We start from the raw sequence: 24,466 nt of genomic DNA, 5'->3' as shown, positions 1-24,466 counted from the left end.
CTGTTGGCAAGCAGGGGCCACTGTCCAGAGTACCTGGGCATGTAACGATGAGCAGGGGCTACTTTCCTTGAGATTTTCTAGATGGCTATTGGTGAGCAGGGGACACTTTCCTTGGGTGCCTAGGCACCTATTGACTTGCAGGGGCCATTTTCCTGGGGTGACTGTGCACCTATTGACAAGCTAGGTCCATATTCCTTGAATGCTTGGGCACCTATTGGTGAGTATGGGCCACGTTTTTTAAAGGTTCCTAGGTGGTTATTTGCGAGCACCTATTGACGAGTAGGGCCCACTTTCCTGGGGTGCCTGAGTACCTATTAGCCAGAAGGGGCCTCTTTCCTGGGGTGCCTGGGCACCTATTAGGGAGCAGGGGCCACTCTTCCTAAGGGTTCCCAGATGACTATAAGTGAGTAGGTGCCACTTTCCTGGGTTGTCTAGCCTCCTACTGACAAGTTGGGGCCAGGTTCATTGAGTTCCTGTACATCTATTGGCAAGCAGGCGCCACTTTACCAGGGTGCTTGGGTGCATATTTGCAAGCGGGGTTACTTTTCTGGGGACCTGGGTGTCTATTGGAGAGCATGATCCATTGTCATTGTATATTAGTGAGCAGGGGACACTTTCCTGGAGTACCTGGGTGTCTCTTGGCAAGCAGGGGACACTTTATTGGGGTGCCTGGGCGTGTATTGGTGTTCAGGAACCGCTTTCTTTGAGGGTTCCTAGGCACTGTTATTGAGCATGGACCAATGTCCTGGGGTGCCTAGGTGCCTATTGATGAGCTTAGGGCACTTTCCGGTAGTGCCTTGGTACCTTTAAGCAAGCAGGGGCCACTTTCCCATTGTGCTTGGGCACCTATTAGTGAGCAGGAGACACTTTTCTGGGGTACCTAGGTGCATACTGGATAGCAGGGGCCATTTTCCTGGGGTATCTGGGTGTCTGTTGGGGAGCAAGTGCCACTATCACCACCTCTTAGCAAACAGGGGCCATTATCCAAGAGTACCTGGGGACCTATTGGCGAGCAGGAGACATTTTCCCTGGGTGTTTAGGTGCATATTGGTGAGCAGGGGCCACTTTGCTTGAGGGTTATTAGGCAGCTAGCTATTGGTGAGCAGGGCCACTTTCAAGGAATGCCTAGCAAGCAGGGAACACTTTCCCAGGGTTCCTGAGTGCATATTAGTGAGCAGGAGCAACTTTCCCAGAGTAACTGGGCTTCTGTTGGCAAGCAGGGGCCACTGTCCCAGAGTACCTGGGCATGTAACGATGAGCAGGGGCTACTTTCCTTGAGATTTTCTAGATGGCTATGGGTGAGTAGGAGCCACTTTCCTAAGTTGCCTGGGCCCCCACTTCCTAGGCAAATGACTTTGAAAGCTGAAAAAACTGAAAGCAACATGCAAAACTATTTACCTAAATACTAGTTAGGCTAAAATAACTATTTGCTTGGCAAAAGCTATTTGCCTACCACATATATATATATATATATATATATATATATATATATATACTCTTTTGAGCCCTTTCCACTCAAGTACCTTAAAACACCTTATTTTTAAATATTTCTATATATGTGTATGTAGGTGTGTTTGTGTATGTATGTGTGTGTGTGTATAAGTGTTAGTTTATTTTAATAATGCACCCCATTGAAGTAAGTGTTCTCCCCAGACCTTTTTAGCTACTGCACCACCCGACTGATTTTACTGGCCACCCGGCTAAAATTTTAGCCAATATTAAGCAAAAATTAGCTAATATTAAAAATGTTCAATTTTTACTCCACAACATACATCTATGTTAAATTATGCAATTAATTTGTGCTTTGGAGAGCAGAAAAGATATAATATTAGAAAATATTACATTCCCACCACCTGACTACCTCATAATGCCAAAAAAATTCTGTGGAGAGCACCGATTATGGGGAGAAGTTAGTGCGGTCACGATATCCAATGTCCTGAAGTTAGCACGCATTGGGTTTTGCTTGCATGCAAACATTTAAAAAGTTTACTTCCAGTGGTGTTTGCGTGCAAGTGTAAGTTATAAATAGCGCACCACTTGTAATCTAGCCCATTATATATTATAATGTTGTTATTATTTATTGCTATTTTTCAGCGGACCCTGCAGTTTCACACTATATATACCATTTGTTTGTCTATATATCATGACACAAACAAAATACGTAAATAAAAATTAATATTTTTCTTAACATTTTAATAAACAAGGTTATAAAAATAATGTGTGTGTGTGTTTCTCTCTAAACTCTGCTGGCCCAGCATTCTTTCCTCTCCTGACAGTCTCTTCTCTCTCAGCATGTCACAACTGTCTGTTTTCTTTGTGTCATTACATTTATTTGATGGTGAAGACATGCTTAGTATTGTCTGTTGCAATTCCGTTGCACCATCTTATTTATCAAGTCCCCACATGCTCAGATCGGTGTCCGTTATCGTTTATCTGATGTGTGTTCGTAGATCTGTGGGTTTTGATAATTGATCAAGTGTCTTTGGCAGTTGAATTTGATGAGTCTATTTTGATGGTGACATTTAGTCAGGAATGATGTTATAATTTGAATTGTGATTTCTAATGTTAAAAAATGCATATTGGGAGCCAAAAAAAAAATTGCCCCCTTAACCTCCTTAAATTTCCTAGGGTCATGTCATGTTTGGGGATGTTCTGTTAATCTTTCTCTATATTGCTTTCTACAACTAGGTTCTTAGTTGGTTATATGTGAACTAAGTCTGACTATAGGGTAGAGTGGTATATAAGGGAAGTTGCCATTGGTCTTTTGTAGTGTGTCTATATACTACTGTTGGAATACTATTTCAACCAGTTCCTCATATAACATAAATCTGAGTGCACAGAAATTGAATTTACATAAGTATAAATCCATACAGATTTCCATTTGCTTTGCCGTGACTCTATGCTTATGATTATACCATTGAATCATTTGACTTTGTTTTGCAGAAAAACCCGGATTTCTTGCAGCTGTGGTTGGATAGTTTTGTTTCTAGTTATGAACAGTTCCTTGATGTTGACTTTGAGGAGATGCCAACCAGGTAGTTTTATTCTCTCAATATTTCTCTTAAACTCATTTTATTTAAAAGACGTTAAAAGTGAATAGTATTACTTATGTAATAATTACATGCAATATATAGTATTGTTAAATAGATTGACCTTTAAAATAATACTAATTTTACTTCCTTGTAGATGTAGACAAAAAAAAAGCATGTTGTCATCCTACTCTACATGTGAAGGGCAAGATTTGTTTTAAAATAATTCATGGGTGGCTTTGTTAATGCAGCTATGATGTGAGGTAATCACCACAGCGTATATAGACGTACACAAACAGTAGATAGCTGTGTATGCAGATGATCTTGCAAGGATATTTGTTTATTCAGAAACCATGACAATAAATTTTATTTAAACATTGCACTTATGACCTGATCTTCTGTTTTAAAATGAAAGGTATTGACTGATGCAAAAAGGATTTTCTTAAAGGCACATGAAATCCAATTATTCAGATAGAGAATACAATTTTAAACAACTTTCCAATGTACTTCTATTGTCTAATTTGCTTCATTCTCTTGGTATCCTTTGTTGAAGAAGCAGTAATGCATTACTGGGTGAGACAATAATATGAGGCATATATGTGCAGCTACCAATCAGCAGCTCCTGGGTCTACAGGAAAAATAACTCATCCATTCATCAATGCTCTAGAAAAGCGGAACCATATACAGCAAATAGGGATGTATAAACTGTCTCTTAGGGTTAAACCAATGGAGATATATTCGGCCAATGTACAAAAATATAGACACTCTGCCTCCTAGTAAATAGCCGGTGATCCTAAAACACAGTGCACCTGATGTATATGAGACAATACTCTTCGGCAAGTGGAAAATGGGTCAGCGGGTCAGGAAAAAACAGAGACAGTGTCCTGTTGGTGCTTGGTGTCTCTCACTTCTAGTGTATCCAAAAGACCTCCGCTGCTGGAACAAGCTCCTCCTAGTGCTGAGTTACTGGACGGGTGCACTGTGAGTCGACCAAGGAAGGCAGAGAATGGAGACAGCCTGTGTCCGTGTGCTGAAATCAGCTAATGCAAAAAATCCTCTGGCTTGTCTTGCTCAAATGTGGCTGTGTGCTGCAAACCCAGGCAGATGTGATACAGAAATCAATAGAAAAAGAAAAAGTCCAGCACTCCAGCTAAAATTCCAACAACTTTATTAAGACAGACTCTCCATCAATATGGCAGATGATAAAAAACGCATCTTACGCGTTTCGGCTTTATGCCATAAGCATAGATGCTTATACATTGTTATAAACACAGGTGTATTTAGAAGGAATATCTGCTCACTATTGGATGAACTCATGTCACATGATTAATTCGTTTAACTGGTTTGACAGCTTATCACTGCAGAGTAGCATAACAACATGAATCCATTAAATGTATTAGATGTTAACTGTTAAACCTTCTCAAATGAAGCACAGACATAGACACTGATATAATATTTTACTATCGCCTAGATTTAGAGTTTGGCGTTAGCCGTCAAAAGCAGCGTTAAGGGGTCCTAACGCTGCTTTTTACCGCCCGCTGGTATTTAGAGTCAGACAGGAAAGGGTCTACCTCTCACTTCCCTACCGTGATTCCAGGCTACCGCAGATCCCCTTACGCCAATTGCGTATCCTATCTTTTCAATAGGATTTGCCTAACGCTGGTATTTGGAGTCTTGGGAGAAGTGAGCGGTAGACCCTCTACCGACAAGACTCCTAACGCCAAAAAAAGTCAGTAGTTAAGAGCTTTATGGGCTAACGCCGGAATATAAAGCTCTTAACTACTGTGCTCTAAAGTACACTAACACCCATAAACTACCTATGTACCCCTAAACCGAGCCCCCCCCATATCGCCGCCACTCTAATAACATTTTTTAACCCCTAATCTGCCGACCGGACTCCGCCGCCACCTACATTATCCCTATGAACCCCTAATCTGCTGCCCCTAACATCGCCGACCCCTATATTATATTTATTAACCCTAATCTGCCCCCCCAATGTCGCCGCTACCTAACTACACTTATTAACCCCTAATCTGCCGACCGGACCTTGCCGCCACTATAATAAATGTATTAACCCCTAAACCGCCGCACTCCCGCCTTGTAAACACTAGAATAAATAGTATTACTCCCTAATCTGCCCTCCCTAACATCGCCGCCACCTACCTACAATTATTAACCCCTAATCTCCCGTCCGCACCGTCGTCGCTACTATAATAAAGTTATTAACCCCTAAACCTAACTCTAACCCTAACACCCCCTAACATAAATATAATTTATATTAAACAAAATAATATTCCTATAATTAACTAAATTATTCCTATTTAAAACTAAATACTTACCTATCAAATAAACCCTAATATAGCTACAATATAATTAATAATTACATTGTAGCTATTTTAAAATTTATATTTATTTTACAGGCAACTTTGTATTTATTTTAACTAGGTACAATAGCTATTAAATAGTTAATAACTATGTAATAGCTACCTAGTTAAAATAAATACAAAATTACCTGTAAAATAAATCCTAACCTAAGTTACAATTAAACCTAACACTACACTATCATTAAATTAATTAAATAAATTACCTACAATTACCTAAAATAAAATACAATAAAATAAACTATTCTATAATACAAAAACAAACACTAAATTACAAAAAATAAAAAAGAATTACAAGCAGTTTAAACTAATCTAAGCCCCCTAATAAAATAAAAAAGCCCCCCAAAATATAAAATTCCCTACCCTATTCTAAAATACCAAAGTAATCAGCTCTTTTACCAGCCCTTAAAAGGGCTTTTTGAGGTGCCTTGCCCCAAAGTAATCAGCTCTTTTGCATGAAAATAAAAATACAATACCCCCCAACATTACAACCCACCACCCACATACTCTTACTCTAACCCACCCAAACCCCCCTTAAATCGGGGCGATGTCTTCTTCCAAGCGGCATCTTCTATCTTCTTTCTTCCGGATCCATCTTCATCCCGCCGACGCGGAAAATCCTCCTTCCCCGACGGACTAACGATGAATGAAGGTTCCTTTAAGGGACGTCATCCAAGATGGCGTCCCTTCAATTCCGATTGGCTGATAGAATTCTATCAGCCAATCGGAATTAAGGTAGAAAAACCAATCAGCCAATCGTATTGAACTCACATTCTATTGGCTGTTCCGATCAGCCAATAGAATGCGAGTTCAATACGATTGGCTGATTGGATCAGCCAATCGGATTGAACTTCAATCTGATTGGCTGATTGCATCAGCCAATCAGATTTTTTCTACCTTAATTCCGATTGGCTGATAGAATTCTATCCGCCAATTGGAATTGAAGGGACGCCATCTTGGATGACGTCCCTTAAAGGAACCTTCATTCGACTTTATGTCCTGCGTCGGCGGGATGAAGATGGATCCGGAAGAAAGAAGATAGATGCCGCTTGGAAGAAGACATCACCCGGATGGAAGACCTCTTCTTTGCCGCTTGGATCAAGACTTCGTCCGGATGGAGGACATCTTCTTGCTCCGCTTGGATGAAGAATTCGGCTCGGCTGGGTGAAGACGACTCAAGGTAGGGAGATCTTCAGGGGGTTAGTGATAGTTTGGGTGGGTTAGAGTAGGGGTATGTGGGTGGTGGGTTGTAATGTTGGGGGGGTATTGTATTTTTATTTTCATGCAAAAGAGCTGATTACTTTGGGGCGATACCCCGCAAAAAGCCCTTTTAAGGGCTGGTAAGAGAGCTGATTACTTTTGTATTTTAGAATAGGGAAGGGAATTTTTAATTTTGGGGGGCTTTTTTATTTTATTAGGGGGCTTAGATTAGGTGTAATTAGTTTAAACTGCTTGTAATTCTTTTTTATTTTTTGTAATTTAGTGTTTTTTTTTTATTGTATTTTATTTTAGGTAATTGTAGGTAATTTATTTAATTAATTTAATGATAGTGTAGTGTTAGGTTTAATTGTAACTTAGGTTAGGATTTATTTTACATGTAATTTTGTATTTATTTTAACTAGGTAGCTATTAAATAGTTATTAACTATTTAATAGCTATTGTACCTAGTTAAAATAAATACAAAGTTGCCTGTAAAATAAATATAAATCCTAAAATAGCTACAATGTAATTATTAATTATATTGTAGCTATATTAGGGTTTATTTTATAGGTAAGTATTTAGTTTTAAATAGGAATAATTTAGTTAATTATAGGAATATTATTTCGTTTAATATAAATTATATTTATGTTAAGGGGGTGTTAGGGTTAGGGTTAGAGTTAGGTTTAGGGGTTAATAACTTTATTATAGTAGCGGCGACGGTGCGGGCGGGAGGTTAGGGGTTAATAATTGTAGGTAGGTGGCGGCGATGTTAGGGAGGGCAGATTAGGGGGTAATACTATTTATGCTAGTGTTTGCGAGGCGGGAGTGCGGCGGTTTAGGGGTTAATACATTTATTATAGTGGCGGCGAGGTCCTGTCGGCAGATTTGGGGTTAATAAGTGTAGTTAGGTAGCGGCGACGTTAGGGGGGGCAGATTAGGGGTTAATAAATATAATATAGGGGTCGGCGATGTTAGGGGCAGCAGAGTAGGGGTTCATAAGTATAATGTAGGTTGCGGCGGTGTACAGAGCGGCAGATTAGGGGTTAATAGTATAATGCAGGTGTCAGCGATAACGGGGGCGGCAGATTAGAGGTTAATAAGTGTAAGGTTAGGGGTGTTTAGACTCGGGGTACATGTTAGGGTGTTAGGTGCAGACTTAGAAAGTGTTTCCCCATAGGAAACAATGGGGCTGCGTTAGGAGCTGAACGCTGCTTTTTTGCAGGTGTTAGGTTTTTTTTCAGCCCAAAATGCCCCATTGTTTCCTATGGGGATATTGTGCATGAGCACGTTTTGACAGCTTACCGCTACCGTAAGCAACGCTGGTATTGAGGGTTGAAGTGGAGCTAAGTTAGGCTCAACACCCCCTTTTTTGAGCCTAACGCAGCCCCTCAGACAACTCTAAATACCAGCGTTGTTGGAAGGGTGCGTTGGCAAAAAAAGCAGCGTTAGCTACGCGGCTTTTTACCGACAAAACTCTAAATCTAGCCGAATGTTATTTTAAAACATTTTGCTCATGCAAAGATATATTTGGTATGCATCTGCGTGTTTTTAACTGTGTAAGCATAAATATGAGCCTTAAACATAACCACAATTTACTCAGGCACATCATATAGGCATAGCCCACCCCCTTATGATTGATCATAACAGGTTATCTGGTGTGTTGCAATTATAGTAGAAAATGTTTGGTGTAACATTTTTTATATTGCTGTGGGCACCATTTATTTAGATAACATTTGTGCTTTCTTTAAGGGTTGATGATGAACCACCAGGATTATCACTACTTCCAGACCATATAATGCCTGTCCTTAGGATTCAGCTGCTACATTGCGTACAAAAGACAGCTGATGGTTTAGAGGAGAAGCAGCAGGCTCTCGCACTCTTGCTTGTCAAATTTTTCATCATCATTTGCAGGTATTTGTTATATGTATGGTACTATTGGCTGAGTCTTATATAAGAGAACATCTAGTGCTGGAATCGTCTGCGTGGCTCTTGTGTGCAAGCAATGTCTTACTCGAAGAGTACATCTTATCAAAAATAGACTACAGAGCTTAAGATATTAATTATTAATAAATACAAAAATGTTAATTCACAATAAGATTTCTCTTGTTAAGTGTAGTCAGTCCACGGGTCATCCATTACTTATGGGATTATATCTCTTCCCCAACAGGAAGTTGCAAGAGGATCACCCAAGCAGATCTGCTATATAGCTCCTCCCCTCACATGTCATATCCAGTCATTCTCTTGCAACCTAACTAAAGATAGGTCGTTGTGAGAGGTCTGTGGTGTTTTTAAACTTAGTTTATTTCTTCAATCAAAAGTTTGTTATTTTAAATTGCACCGGAGTGTGCTGTTTGTTTCTCAGGCAGCATTAGAAGAAGAATCTGCCTGCGTTTTCTATGATCTTAGCAGACGTAACTAAGATCCACTGGCTGTTCTCGCACATTCTGAGGAGTGAGGTAACTTCAGAAAAGGGGAATAGCATGCAGGGCCCCCCTGCAAACGAGGTATGTGCAGTAAATTATTTTTCTAAGCAATGGAATTGACTGAGAAAATACTGCTGATACCAATGTAATGTAAGTTCAGCTTTAAATGCAGTGGTAGCGACTGGTATTAGGCTGATGAGTGTGTGTACACTGAAGTATTTTTCTAGGGAATGGAATTTGACTCAGAAAATACTGTTAATACTGAAGTAATGTATGAGCCCTAACTGCAGTAACAGCGACTGGTAGCAGGCTTATTAATAACACTTCATAACTTTTAAAATGTATGTTCAAAACGTTTACTGGCATGTTAATCGTTTTTTGTGAGGTACTTGGTGATAAAACTTATTGGGGCATGATTTTTACCACATGGCTAACTTTTGTTTCTGCATAGAAACGGTTAACTGAGCTTCCCCACTGTTGTAATATGAGTGGGAGGGGCCTATTTTAGCGCTTTTTTTGCGTAGTAAAATTTCAGTTACAATCTTCCTACTTCATCCTCCATGATCCAGGACGTCTCTAGAGAGCTCAGGGGTCTTCAAAATTCATTTTGAGGGAGGTAATCAGTCACAGCAGACCTGTGACAGTGTGTTTGACTGTGATAAAAACGTTAATTATTAAATTGTTATCCGTTTTTGGGTATTAAGGGGTTAATCATCCATTTGCTGGTGGGTGCAATCCTTTGCTAACTTAATACATTTACTGTGAAAATTTGGTTGCTATAACTAATTTGGTTCATTGTTATTTCAACTGTGACAGCTTTTTGTGCTTCTTAAAGGCGCAGTAGCGTTTTTTATATTGCTTGTAAATTTAGTTGAAAGTATTTTCCAAGCTTGCTAGTCTCATTGCTAGTCTGTTTAAACATGTCTGACACAGATGAATCTCTTTGTTCACTATGTTTGAAGGCCTATGTGGAGCCCCATAGAAATTTGTGTACTAAATGCATTGATGTCAGTTTAAATAAAAGTCAATCTTTACATGTAAAGAAATTATCACCAGACAACGAGGGGGAAGTTATGCCGACTAACTCTCCTCACGTGTCAGTACCTTCGCCTCCCGCTCAGGAGGTGCGTGATATTGTGGCACCAAGTACATCAGAGAGGCCCATACAAATCACTTTGCAAGACATGGCTACTGTTATGACAGAAGTATTATCTAAATTGCCAGAATTAAGAGGCAAGCGCGATTGCTCTGGGTTAAGGACAGAGCGCGCTGATGATGGGAGAGCCATGTCCGATACTGCGTCACAATTTGCAGAACATGAGGACGGAGAGCTTCATTCTGTGGGTGACGGATCTGATCCAGGGAGACTGGATTCAGAGATTTCTAATTTTAAATTTAAGCTTGAGAACCTCCGCGTATTGCTAGGGGAGGTATTAGCGGCTCTGAATGATTGTAACACGGTTGCAATTCCAGAGAAATTATGTAGGCTGGATAGATACTATGCGGTACCGGTGTGTACTGACGGTTTTCCTATACCTAAGAGGCTTACAGAAATTATTAGCAAGGAGTGGGATAGACCTGGTGTGCCCTTTTCCCACCCTCCTATATTTAGGAAAATGTTTCCAATAGACGCCACCACACGGGACTTATGGCAGACGGTCCCTAAGGTGGAGGGAGCAGTTTCTACTTTGGCTAAGCGTACCACTATCCCGGTGGAGGATAGTTGTGCCTTTTCAGATCCAATGGATACAAAATTAGAAGGTTACCTTAAGAAAATGTTTGTTCAACAAGGTTTTATTTTATAGCCCCTTGCATGCATTGCGCCTGTCACTGCTGCGGCGGCATTCTGGTTTGAGTCTCTGGAAGAGGCCATTCGCACAGCTCCATTGGATGAAATTATGAACAAGCTTAAAGCACTTAAGCTAGCTAACGCATTTGTTTCTGATGCCGTCGTACATTTAACCAAACTTACGGCTAAGAACTCCGGATTCGCCATCCAAGCGCGCAGAGCGCTATGGCTTAAATCCTGGTCAGCTGACGTGACTTCTTAATCTAAATTGCTTAATATTCCTTTCAAAGGGCAGACCTTATTCGGGCCCGGCTTGAAAGAAATTATCGCTGACATTACGGGAGGTAAGGGCCATGCTCTGCCTCAGGACAGGGCCAAATCAAAGGCCAAACAGTCTAATTTTCGTGCCTTTCGTAACCTCAAGGCAGGAGCAGCATCAACTTCCTCCGCTCCAAAACAGGAAGGAGCTGTTGCTTGTTACAGACAGGGCTGGAAAACTTACCAGTCCTGGAACAAGGGCAAGCAGGCCAGAAAACCTGCTGCTGCCCCTAAGACAGCATGAAGAGAGGGCCCCCTATCCGGAAACGGATCTAGTGGGGGGCAGACTTTCTCTCTTTGCCCAGGCTTGGGCAAGAGATGTCCAGGATCCCTGGGCGTTGGAGATCATATCTCAGGGATATCTTCTGGACTTCAAAGCTTCTCCTCCACAAGGGAGATTTCATCTTTTAAGGTTATCAGCAAACCAAATAAAGAAAGAGGCGTTTTTACGCTGTGTACAAGACCTCTTACTAATGGGGGTGATCCACCCAGTTCCGCGGACGGAACACGGGCAAGGATTCTATTCAAATCTATTTGTGGTTCCCAAAAAAGAGGGAACCTTCAGACCAATCTTGGACTTAAAAATCCTAAACAAATTCCTAAGAGTTCCATCATTCAAAATGGAAACTATTCGAACCATCCTACCCATGATCCAAGAGGGTCAGTACATGACCACAGTGGACTTAAAGGATGCCTACCTTCACATACCGATTCACAAGGATCATTATCGGTACCTAAGATTTGCCTTCCTAGACAGGCATTACCAGTTTGTAGCTCTTCCCTTCGGGTTAGCTACGGCTCCAAGAATCTTTACAAAGGTTCTGGGCTCACTTCTGGCGGTACTAAGACCGCGAGGCATAGCGGTGGCTCCGTACCTAGACGACATTCTGATACAAGCGTCAAGTTTTCAAACTTCCAAGTCTCATACAGAGATAGTTCTGGCATTTCTGAGGTCGCATGGGTGGAAGGTGAACGTGGAAAAGAGTTCTCTATTACCACTTACAAGGGTTCCCTTCCTAGGGACTCTTATAGATTCTGTAGAGATGAGAATTTACCTGACGGAGGCCAGGTTATCAAAACTTCTAAATGCTTGCCGTGCCCTTCATTCCATTCCACACCCGTCAGTAGCTCAGTGCATGGAAGTAATCGGCTTAATGGTAGCGGCAATGGACATAGTACCATTTGCGCGCCTGCATCTCAGACCGCTGCAATTGTGCATGCTAAGTCAGTGGAATGGGGATTACTCATATTTGTCCCCTCGGCTAAATCTGGATCAAGAGACCAGAGAATCTCTTCTATGGTGGCTTTCTCGGCCCCATCTGTCCAAGGGGATGACCTTTCGCAGGCCAGATTGGACGATTGTAACAACAGACGCCAGCCTTCTAGGTTGGGGCGCAGTCTGGAATTCCCTGAAGGCTCAGGGATCGTGGACTCAGCACTTATATTGGTGCGAATCCAAGAGTTACTCATGGAGTAAGGTTAGGATTCCTAGGATATTGTCTTTTCTACAAGAGGGTTTAGAAAAGGGGCTTATCCGCTAGTTCGTTAAAGGGACAGATTTCTGCTCTGTCTATTCTTCTACACAAGCGTCTGGCAGAAGTTCCAGACGTTCAGGCTTTTTGTCAGGCTTTGGCTAGGATTAAGCCTGTGTTTAAAACTGTTGCTCCGCCGTGGAGCTTAAACTTAGTTCTTAACGTTCTGCAAGGCGTTCCATTTGAACCCCTTCATTCCATTGATATCAAGCTGTTATCTTGGAAAGTTCTGTTTTTGATGGCTATTTCCTCGGCTCGAAGAGTCTCTGAGTTATCTGCCTTACATAGTGATTCTCCTTATCTGATTTTTCATTCAGACAAGGTAGTTCTGCGTACTAAACCTGGGTTCTTACCTAAGGTAGTTTCTAACAGGAATATCAATCAAGAGATTGTTGTTCCATCTTTGTGTCCTAACCCTTCTTCAAAGAAGGAACGACTTTTACATAATCTGGACGTAGTCCGTGCCCTGAAGTTCTATTTGCAGGCAACTAAAGATTTTCGTCAAACTTCTTCCCTGTTTGTCGTTTACTCTGGACAGAGGAGAGGTCAAAAGGCTTCGGCTACCTCTCTCTCCTTTTGGCTTCGTAGCATAATACGTTTAGCCTATGAGACTGCTGGACAGCAGCCTCCTGAAAGAATTACAGCTCATTCTACTAGAGCTGTGGCTTCCACCTGGGCCATTAAAAATGAGGCCTCTGTTGAACAGATTTGCAAGGCTGCAACTTGGTCTTCACTTCACACTTTTTCAAAATTTTACAAATTTGACACTTTTGCTTCTTCGGAGGCTATTTTTGGGAGAAAGGTACTTCAGGCAGTGGTTCCCTCCGTTTAAAGTTCCTGCCTTGTCCCTCCCTTCATCCGTGTACTTTAGCTTTGGTATTGGTATCCCATAAGTAATGGATGACCCGTGGACTGACTACACTTAACAAGAGAAAACATAATTTATGCTTACCTGATAAATGTATTTCTCTTGTAGTGTAGTCAGTCCACGGCCCGCCCTGTCTTTTAAGGCAGTTCTAAATTTTAATTAAACTTCAGTCACCACTGCACCCTATGGTTTCTCCTTTCTCGTCTTGTTTCGGTCGAATGACTGGATATGACATGTGAGGGGAGGAGCTATATAGCAGATCTGCTTGGGTGATCCTCTTGCAACTTCCTGTTGGGGAAGAGATATAATCCCATAAGTAATGGATGACCCGTGGACTGACTACACTACAAGAGAAATAAATTTATCAGGTAAGCATAAATTATGTTTTTTTTTTTTTTGTAATACTGAAAAACATACAACGCGAGTATAAAATGTTGTTTGAAAATCATCCTGCTATGTACTGTTACAGAAATCTGTCCAATGTTGAGGAGATTGGGAGCTGTTCCTACATCAACCATGTGATCACAATAACAACACTCTATGTCCAGCAGGTAAACCATTTAATATTTACCACATTCTAAAATGTATCATGTATTCAAGGTCCCCTTATAATACTTAAATGGACATTAAACACTAAATAAATGCTAGATATAAGGATGCATTCAAAGCAAACATTAGTCTGATAATAATATGCATATATGTTTGAATTATATTAGTTGCTGAAGAAATAAGTGCAAAGTTTTAGCATTTATAAAGCAATGGACATCACCATGTTGTGAATTTGGTATCCTAAATTTAAAAGTCTGTGCTTCTTATATAATCTCTCCTGCTGAGACCAGGTAGGAACAGTATTAAATAATCTAATAATTTTAAAAAAACTTTCCAATTTACTTTTATCATCACATTTGCTTTGCACTCTTGGTATTCTTTGTTGAAAGCTACATTATAGGTAGGCTCATATTCCAATTTCTAAGCTTTTGAAGGCTATCTTTTATCTCAGCGCATTTCGACAGTTATACAGCACTAGTTCATGTGTGCCTTATAGATAACATTGTTCTCACTCCTGTGGAGTCAGCACTGATTGGCTAAAATGCAAGTCTGTCAAACAATAAGGGGGCAGTCTGCACTGGTTTCAGTACAAGGTAATCACAGAGATAGAAAGTATATTATTATAACCGTGTTGGTTGTGCAAAACTGGAGAATCTATACTATAATTGCTTTTGTAATGTCCGTCGGCAGTTGCGCACGCATCCTCAATGGAATGTTGGCACCCTGCCATTTTCGGAATCCACCGGGATGCAGCAAAGGCAAACGGATCATTACAAAAAAACCCCACTGCCTGCGCAAAGTATAACAAGAAAAAACCCGAACTTCCCACACGAAGTATTAACACATACACCGCAAACCCATACATCGCAAAATAATAAAGTAATTAACCCCTTAATCCCTTAACCGTCAACCACCCACATCTCAATGAACCTAATTACATTATTAACCCCTAAACCGCAAAACCCCCCACATCGCAATAAACCTTATTTGATGAAGATGTATGTTAAACTCAAGATCTTCGAGGGCAACCTACAGTTTGTTTTGCGACTATGTCAAGTGCGGCATCCTATTTGGTGCGACGCCTTGTCTAATTCAAGTTTGGTAGAGACGCCTTTGGAGGAGATCCAAGACAGAATTAAGGCTCTCAAGCTATCCAATTCCTTTATTTCTGATGCTAGTTTTTACACCTGGAGCCAAGAGATCTGGCTTCGCTGTGCTAGCTGTAGGCTAATCTTGGTCAGCTGATTTTACCTTTAAGTCCAACCTTCTGGCGCTTCCTTTCAAGGGTAGGACCTTGTTTGGACCTGGTCTGGCAGAAATGATTTCTGATATTTCTGGTGGAAAAGTTTTTTTTTACCACAAGTCAAGCAGAATAGATAAAATAAAATAAATCAGCCCAGATTTCTTGGAAACCCAATCAATCTTGAACCAGGGGGAAGCAGTCTAAGAAACCCGCAGCTGAGTCTGAATCAGCATGTTGGTTTGCCCCGATCCGGGGTTGGATATGGTTACGAGATGTCCCAGATCCTTGGGATAGTAATTTTTAAATAGAATTCAAATGTTTTCCTCCCAGGGGCAGATTTCTCCTCTCAAGATTATCTGCAGTCCAGGTAAGAAGAGAGGCATTCTTGAACTGTGTTCAGGACATTCCTTCCTGGGAGTGATAGTTCCACTTCCAGTAAGGGAACAGGGCCTAGGATTCTATTCAACAAGTTTCTCAGATTACCGTTCTTCAAAATGAAATCCATTCTTCCTTTGGTTCTAGAGGGTCTGTTCATGATGAACATAGACCTGAAGGATGCGTATCATCATGGGCCCAGTTTTTTCAGTCTTTCAGTTTGTGGTTCTTCCGTTTGGCCTTGCCACAGTTCCCAGGATTTTCTCAAAGATTCTGGGGGCTCTCTTAGTAGTGATCAGGCCCCAGGGAATTGAAATGGCACCCTACTGCTACGACATTCTGGTTCAGGCGCCATCTTTTCAACAAGCAAACTCTCATAATGTGATATTGTTATCTTTTCTACGTTCCCACGGATGGAAAGTGAATTTGGAAAGGAGTTCCCTTGTTCCAGCTACAAGGGCGATTATCTTGGGGACTATAATAGCTTCTCTATCTATAAAAAAAAAATTCTGATGGAGGTCAGAAAATCCAAAATTCTCTCCTTTTACCTCTCTCTACAGTCTGCTGTTTGGCCATCAGTGGCTTAATGGATGGAGGTAATTGGTCTGATGGTCGCTTCCATGGACATCATTCCCTTTGCTCAATTCCATTTGAGAGCTCTGCAATTATACATGCTCAGACAATGGAACGGGGTCCTTTCGGATCTGTCTTAGAGGATAGATCCTGATCAGTCGACAAGAGACTATCTTCTGTGGTGGTTTTCTCAGGAGCATCTGTCTTGGGGCACATGCTTCTGAAGACCTTCCTGGGTGATTGTGACCACGGATGCCAGCCTGCTGGGCTGGGGAGCAGTATGGGACTTATTAAGGGCACAAGGACTATGGACTCGGGAGGAGTCTGCTCTCCTCATAAACATCTTGGAGTTGAGAGAGATTTACAATGTTCTGATGGCTTGGCCTCAGTTGTCCTTAGCCCAGTTTATCAGGTTCCAGTCAGACAATATCTCCTCAGAGGTTTTCATCAACCACCAGGGAGGAACTCGGAGTTCCTTATCCATGAAGGAGCTGACTCGGATTGTTCAGTGGGAGGAAGCTCCCAATTATTGTCTATCTGCTATCCGCATTCCAGGAGTGGACAACTGGGAAGCGGATTCCTGAGCAGACAGACATTTCATCCCGGAGAGTGTTTTTTCCATCCGGAGGTTTTCTTCAGTTTAACCCTCAAATGGCGGTGCCGGAGTTAGATCCTATGGAGTCTCGGCAGAACACCAAGCTTCCAAGGTACGGTTCAAGGTCAAGAGATCCGCAGGCTGCCCTGCTAGATGCTCTGGTGGTTCCTTGGGATTTCAGTCTGGCATATCTGTTTCCTCCGTTTGCTCTCCTTCCACGAGTCATTGCTCGTATCAAACAGGAGAGAGCATCAGTAATTCTAATAGCTCCTGCATAGCCTCGCAGGATCTGGTATGCAGACCTAGTGAAGATGTAATCTCTTCCACCTTGGAGGTTTCCTTTTGAGGAAGGTCCCTCTAATTTAGGGTCTTTTCCTTCATCCAGATCTCGTTTCTCTGAAGCTGACTGCTTGGAGATTGAACACTTAGTTCTTTCTAAGCGTGGTTTATCTGAGTCGGTCATTGAGACCATGATTCAGGTTTACAAGCCTGTTTCTAGAAAAAATTACCATAAGGTATGGCGGTAATACCTTTATTGGTGTGAATCCAAGGCTACTCTTGGAGTAGGGTTAGGATTCCTAGGATTTTGTTTCTTCTCCAGGAAGGTCTGGAAAGGGGATTGCCAGTCAGTTCTCTGAAGGGTCAGATTTCTGCATGATCTATTTTGTTACTCAAGCGTCTGGCGGATGTTCCATATGTTTAATCTTTTTGTCAGGCCCTGGTCAGAATCAGGCCTGTGTTTAAACCGTTGCTCCTCCTTGGAGCCTTCACCTTGTTTCTTTCATGTAATTAGCAAGAGGCTAGTGACGTATGGGATATACATTCCTACCAGGAGGGGCAAAGTTTCCCAAACCTCAAAATGCCTACAAATACACCCCTCACCACACCCACAAATCAGTTTTTACAAACTTTGCCTCCTATGGAGGTGGTGAAGTAAGTTTGTGCTAGATTCTACGTTGATATGCGCTCCGCAGCAGGTTGGAGCCCGGTTTTCCTCTCAGCGTGCAGTGAATGTCAGAGGGATGTGAGGAGAGTATTGCCTATTTGAATTCAATGATCTCCTTCTACGGGGTCTATTTCATAGGTTCTCTGTTATCGGTCGTAGAGATTCATCTCTTACCTCCCTTTTCAGATCGACAATATACTCTTATATATTTACCATTACCTCTGCTGATTTTCGTTTCAGTACTGGTTTGGCTTTCTACAACATGTAGATGAGTGTCCTGGGGTAAGTAAGTCTTATTTTCTGTGACACTCTAAGCTATGGTTGGGCAATTTTTTATAAAGTTCTAAATATATGTATTCAAACATTTATTTGCCTTGACTCAGGATGTTCAACATTCCTTATTTCAGACAGTCAGTTTCATATTTGGGATAATGCATTTGAATCAATCAATTTTTTTCTTACCTTAAAATTTGACATTCCCTGTGGGCTGTTAGGCTCGCGGGGGCTGAAAATGCTTCATTTTATTGCGTCATTCTTGGCGCGGATTTTTTTGGCGCAAATTTTTTTTCTTTTTCCGGCGTCATACGTGTCGCCGGAAGTTGCGTCATTTTTGACGTTCTTTTGCACCAAAAGTGTTGGCGTTCCGGATGTGGCGTCATTTTTGGCGCCAAAAGCATTTAGGCGCCAAATAATGTGGGCGTCTTATTTGGCGCTAAAAAAAATATGGGCGTCACTTTTGTCTCCACATTATTTAAGTCTCATTATTTATTGCTTCTGGTTGCTAGAAGCTTGTTCACTGGCATTTTTTCCCCATTCCTGAAACTGTCATTTAAGGAATTTGATCAATTTTGCTTTATATGTTGTTTTTTCTATTACATATTGCAAGATGTCCCACGTTGAAACTGAGTCAGAAGATACTTCTGGAAAATCGCTGCCTGGTGCTGGAGCTACCAAAGCTAAGTGTATCTGCTGTAAACTTTTGGTAGCTGTTCCTCCAGCTGTTGTTTGTATTGAATGTCATGACAAACTTGTTAATGCAGATAATATTTCCTTTAGTAAAGTTACATTACCTGTTGCTGTTCCGTCAACATCTAATACTCAGAGTGTTCCTGATAACATAAGAGATTTTGTTTCTAAATCCATTAAGAAGGCTATGTCTGTTATTCCTCCTTCTAGTAAACGTAAAAAGTCTTTTAAAACTTCTCATTGTTCAGATGAATTTTTAAATGAACATCATCATTCTGATTCTGATAATGGTTCTTCTGGTTCAGAGGATTCTGTCTCAGAGGTTGATGCTGATAAATCTTCATATTTATTTAAAATGGAATTTATTTGTTCTTTACTTAAAGAAGTCCTAATTGCATTAGAAATTGAGGATTCTGGTCCTCTTGATACTAAATCTAAATGTTTAGATAAGGTTTTTAAATCTCCTGTAGTTATTCCAGAAGTTTTTCGTGTTCCTGGTGCTATTTCTGAAGTAATTTCCAGGGAATGGAATAATTTGGGTAATTCATTTACTCCTTCTAAACGTTTTAAGCAATTATATCCTGTGCCATCTGACAGATTAGAGTTTTGGGACAAAATCCCTAAGGTTGATGGGGCTGTCTCTACTCTTGCTAAGCGTACTACTATTCCTACGGCAGATGGTACTTCCTTTAAGGATCCTTTAGATAGGAAAATTGAATCCTTTCTAAGAAAAGCTTACTTGTGTTCAGGTAATCTTCTTAGACCTGCTATATCTTTGGCGGATGTTGCTGCAGCTTCAACTTTTTGGTTGGAAGCTTTAGCGCAACAAGTAACAGATCATAATTCTCATAGCATTATTATTCTTCTTCAACATGCTAATAATTTTATTTGTGATGCCATCTTTGATATCATTAGAGTTGATGTCAGGTATATGTCTCTAGCTATTTTAGCTAGAAGAGCTTTATGGCTTAAAACTTGGAATGCTGATATGTCTTCTAAGTCTTCTCTGCTTTCCCTTTCTTTCCAGGGTAATAAATTATTTGGTTCTCAGTTGGATTCTATTATCTGTTACTGGAGGGAAAGGAACTTTTTTACCACAGGATAAAAAATCTAAAGGTAAATTCAGGTCTAATAATCGTTTTCGTTCCTTTCGTCACAACAAGGAACAAAAGCCTGATCCTTCATCCTCAGGAGCGGTATCAGTTTGGAAACCATCTCCAGTCTGGAATAAATCCAAGCCTTTTAGAAAATCAAAGCCAGCTCCAAAGTCCACATGAAGGTGCGGCCCTCATTCCAGCTCAGCTGATAGGGGGCAGATTATGTTTTTTCAAAGAAATTTGGATCAATTCCGTTCACAATCTTTGGATTCAGAACATTGTTTCAGAAGGGTACAGAATTGGCTTCAAGATAAGGCCTCCTGTAAAGAGATTTTTTCTTTGCCGTGTCCCAGTAAATCCAGCGAAGGCTCAAGCATTTCTGAAATGTGTTTCAGATCTAGAGTTGGCTGGAGTAATTATGCCAGTTCCAGTTCTGGAACAGGGGCTGGGGTTTTATTCAAATCTCTTCATTGTACCAAAGAAGGAGAATTCCTTCAGACCTGTTCTGGATCTAAAAATATTGAATCGTTATGTAAGGATACCAACATTCAAAATGGTAACTGTAAGGACTATCCTGCCTTTTGTTCAGCAAGGGCATTATATGTCTACAATAGATTTACAGGATGCATATCTGCATATTCCGATTCATCCAGATCACTATCAGTTTCTGAGATTCTCTTTCCTAGAAAAGCATTACCAGTTTGTGGCTCTGCCGTTTGGCCTAGCAACAGCTCCAAGAATTTTTACAAAGGTTCTCTGTGCCCTTCTGTCTGTAATCAGAGAACAGGGTATTGTGGTATTTCCTTATTTGGACGATATCTTGGTACTTGCTCAGTCTTCACATTTAGCAGAATCTCAAGATCATGGTTGGAGGATCAATATACTAAAAAGTTCATTGATTCCTCAGACAAGGGTAACCTTTTTGGGTTTCCAGATAGATTCAGTGTCCATGACTCTATCTTTGACAGACAAGAGACGTCTAAAATTGATATCAGCTTGTCGAAACCTTCAGTCACAATCATTCCCTTCGGTAGCCTTATGCATGGAAATTCTAGGTCTTATGACTGCTGCATCGGACGCGATCCCCTTTGCTCGTTTTCACATGCGACCTCTTCAGCTCTGTATGCTGAACCAGTGGTGCAGGGATTACACAAAGATATCTCAATTAATATCTTTAAAACCGATTGTTCGACACTCTCTGACGTGGTGGACAGATCACCATCGTTTAGTTCAGGGGGCTTCTTTTGTTCTTCCGACCTGGACTGTAATTTCAACAGATGCAAGTCTTACAGGTTGGGGAGCTGTGTGGGGGTCTCTGACGGCACAAGGGGTTTGGGAATCTCAGGAGGTGAGATTACCGATCAATATTTTGGAACTCCGTCCAATTTTCAGAGCTCTTCAGTCTTGGCCTCTTCTAAAGAGAGAATCGTTCATTTGTTTTCAGACAGACAATGTCACAACTGTGGCATACATCAATCATCAAGGAGGGACTCACAGCCCTCTGGCTATGAAAGAAGTATCTCGAATTCTGGTTTGGGCGGAATCCAGCTCCTGTCTAGTTTCTGCGGTTCATATCCCAGGTATAGACAATTGGGAAGCGGATTATCTCAGTCGCCAAACATTGCATCCGGGCGAATGGTCTCTTCACCCAGAGGTTTTTCTTCAGATTGTTCAAATGTGGGGACTTCCAGAAATAGATCTGATGGCCTCTCATCTAAACAAGAAACTTCCCAGGTATCTGTCCAGATCCAGGGATCCTCAAGCGGAAGCAGTATATGCATTGTCACTTCCTTGGAAGTATCATCCTGCCTATATCTTTCCGCCTCTAGTTCTTCTTCCAAGAGTGATCTCCAAGATTCTGAAGGAATGCTCGTTTGTTCTGCTGGTAGCTCCAGCATGGCCTCACAGGTTTTGGTATGCGGATCTTGTCCGGATGGCCTCTTGCCAACCGTGGACTCTTCCGTTAAGACCAGACCTTCTGTCGCAAGGTCCTTTTTTCCATCAGGATCTCAAATCCTTAAATTTAAAGGTATGGAGATTGAACGCTTGATTCTTAGTCAAAGAGGTTTCTCTGACTCTGTGATTAATACTATGTTACAGGCTCGTAAATCTGTATCTAGGGAGATATATTATAGAGTCTGGAAGACTTATATTTCTTGGTGTCTTTCTCATCATTTTTCCTGGCATTCTTTTAGAATTCCGAGATTTTTACAGTTTCTTCAGGATGGTTTGGATAAAGGTTTGTCTGCAAGTTCCTTGAAAGGACAAATCTCTGCTCTTTCTGTTCTTTTTCACAGAAAGATTGCTAATCTTCCTGATATTCATTGTTTTGTACAAGCTTTGGTTCGTATAAAACCTGTTATTAAGTCAATTTCTCCTCCTTGGAGTTTGAATTTGGTTCTGGGGGCTCTTCAAGCTCCTCCGTTTGAACCTATGCATTCATTGGACATTAAATTACTTTCTTGGAAAGTTTTGTTCCTTTTGGCCATCTCTTCTGCCAGAAGAGTTTCTGAATTATCTGCTCTTTCTTGTGAGTCTCCTTTTCTGATTTTTCACCAGGATAAGGCGGTGTTACGAACTTCTTTTAAATTTTTACCTAAGGTTGTGAATTCCAACAACATTAGTAGAGAAATTGTGGTTCCTTCATTATGGCCTAATCCTAAGAATTCTAAGGAGAAATCATTGCATTCTTTGGATGTAGTTAGAGCTTTGAAATATTATGTTGAAGCTACTAAGAATTTCCGAAAGACTTCTAGTCTATTTGTTATCTTTTCCGGTTCTAGGAAAGGTCAGAAGGCCTCTGCCATTTCTTTGGCATCTTGGTTGAAATCTTTAATTCATCATGCTTATGTCGAGTCGGGTAAAACTCCGCCTCAAAGGATTACAGCTCATTCTACTAGGTCAGTTTCTACTTCCTGGGCGTTTAGGAATGAAGCTTCGGTTGATCAGAATTGCAAAGCAGCAACTTGGTCTTCTTTGCATACTTTTACTAAATTCTACCATTTTGATGTGTTTTCTTCTTCTGAAGCAGTTTTTGGTAGAAAAGTACTTCAGGCAGCTGTTTCAGTTTGAATCTTCTGCTTATAATTTTAGTTTTTTTCATTATAAAATGTAAACTTTATTTTGGGTGTGGATTATTTTTCAGCGGAATTGGCTGTCTTTATTTTATCCCTCCCTCTCTAGTGACTCTTGCGTGGAAAGATCCACATCTTGGGTAGTCATTATCCCATACGTCACTAGCTCATGGACTCTTGCTAATTACATGAAAGAAAACATAATTTATGTAAGAACTTACCTGATAAATTCATTTCTTTCATATTAGCAAGAGTCCATGAGGCCCACCCTTTTTGTGGTGGTTATGATTTTTTTGTATAAAGCACAATTATTCCAATTCCTTATTTTTTATGCTTTCGCACTTTTTTCTTATCACCCCACTTCTTGGCTATTCGTTAAACTGATTTGTGGGTGTGGTGAGGGGTGTATTTGTAGGCATTTTGAGGTTTGGGAAACTTTGCCCCTCCTGGTAGGAATGTATATCCCATACGTCACTAGCTCATGGACTCTTGCTAATATGAAAGAAATGAATTTATCAGGTAAGTTCTTACATAAATTATGTTTTTTAAAGTTTTGCAGCAGGCTTCCTTTGAGCCATTGCATTCCATAGATGACAAATTGTTATCTTGGAAGGTTTTGTTTCCTATTGCTATCTTTTCTGCTCGGAGAGTCTCGGAACTCTCGGCTTTGCAGTGTGATACGCATTTCCCTTTTTTTCATGATGATAAGGCGGGTTCTTCATACTAAATTGGGTTTTCTACCTGACGCAGTTTCAGTTAGAAATTTTTATAAACTTGTTGTTCCTTCTCTATGTAGAAAAAGAAGAAGTGCGTGGGTCTGGCGCTAGTAGTGTGCACCTACTGCTCTCTCCAGAAAGGGTGCCTAGTCAACCTTGAGGTAGTGGTACAGTGTGAAGTTTTGGAGTGAGCGCCAAAGGCAGAGGTGATATAGAACAGTTAACTAGTATTTTTTTCTAAAAATATATATATTTATTACACTATAAATATTTAATACATGGTCTAGTAGACAAGAAAATAATTAATTAAAAAACATGGATCCATGTGTACATAAAACAATCAACAGTGAACACAGTAATATAGATTAAAACATAATGGATAAGAGCAAAACTAATATAGTGTCCAGATAAAAGTTGTATCTGATACAGTAAAAACAAAGTCAATACAATAAGGGTAGAAAAATACTATTCAAAATAATTATAGATGAATGTCCAATGGTGAAACAATCGGGTGGATATATCCAAAAAAAATAATATATAACTGTGTATCCTGGAGGGATAAAGTGTTCAGTGTGCTGAAAACAATCAATGTGAATCCAAAAAGTGTTGAAAAAATAAGAAAATTCAAAGTGAAAAAATGTGAAAAAATATATAAAAAAAATAGTGTAAACACAAACTACAAGATGAAGTGGTACATCCTATGATGGAGTTTGAGTGAACAAGAAAAAGTAACTTGCTTAGAATCCCATAAAAAATATATAAAAAAACCTGTGAAAAGAATGAAAACAATAC

General features: G+C 40.6%; 1 protein-coding gene across 6 annotated transcripts in view; it reads left to right on the top strand.

Moving 5' to 3' along the window:
* NBEAL1 (neurobeachin like 1) overlaps positions 1-24,466 on the top strand; it is a 759,124-nt gene that overhangs the window by 137,885 nt on the left and 596,773 nt on the right. For all 6 annotated transcript variants that reach the window (XM_053698681.1, XM_053698678.1, XM_053698680.1 and 3 more), the window contains exons 3-5: positions 2,944-3,035; positions 8,360-8,521; positions 14,010-14,091. In XM_053698681.1, the coding sequence (XP_053554656.1) occupies positions 2,944-3,035; positions 8,360-8,521; positions 14,010-14,091 (336 nt within the window). The remainder of the gene's footprint in view (positions 1-2,943; positions 3,036-8,359; positions 8,522-14,009; positions 14,092-24,466) is intronic.

This window comes from Bombina bombina, chromosome 1, assembly GCF_027579735.1.
Source record: "Bombina bombina isolate aBomBom1 chromosome 1, aBomBom1.pri, whole genome shotgun sequence".
Classification (NCBI taxonomy): domain Eukaryota; kingdom Metazoa; phylum Chordata; class Amphibia; order Anura; family Bombinatoridae; genus Bombina; species Bombina bombina.
This window is presented reverse-complemented; position numbering and strand designations above follow the sequence as displayed.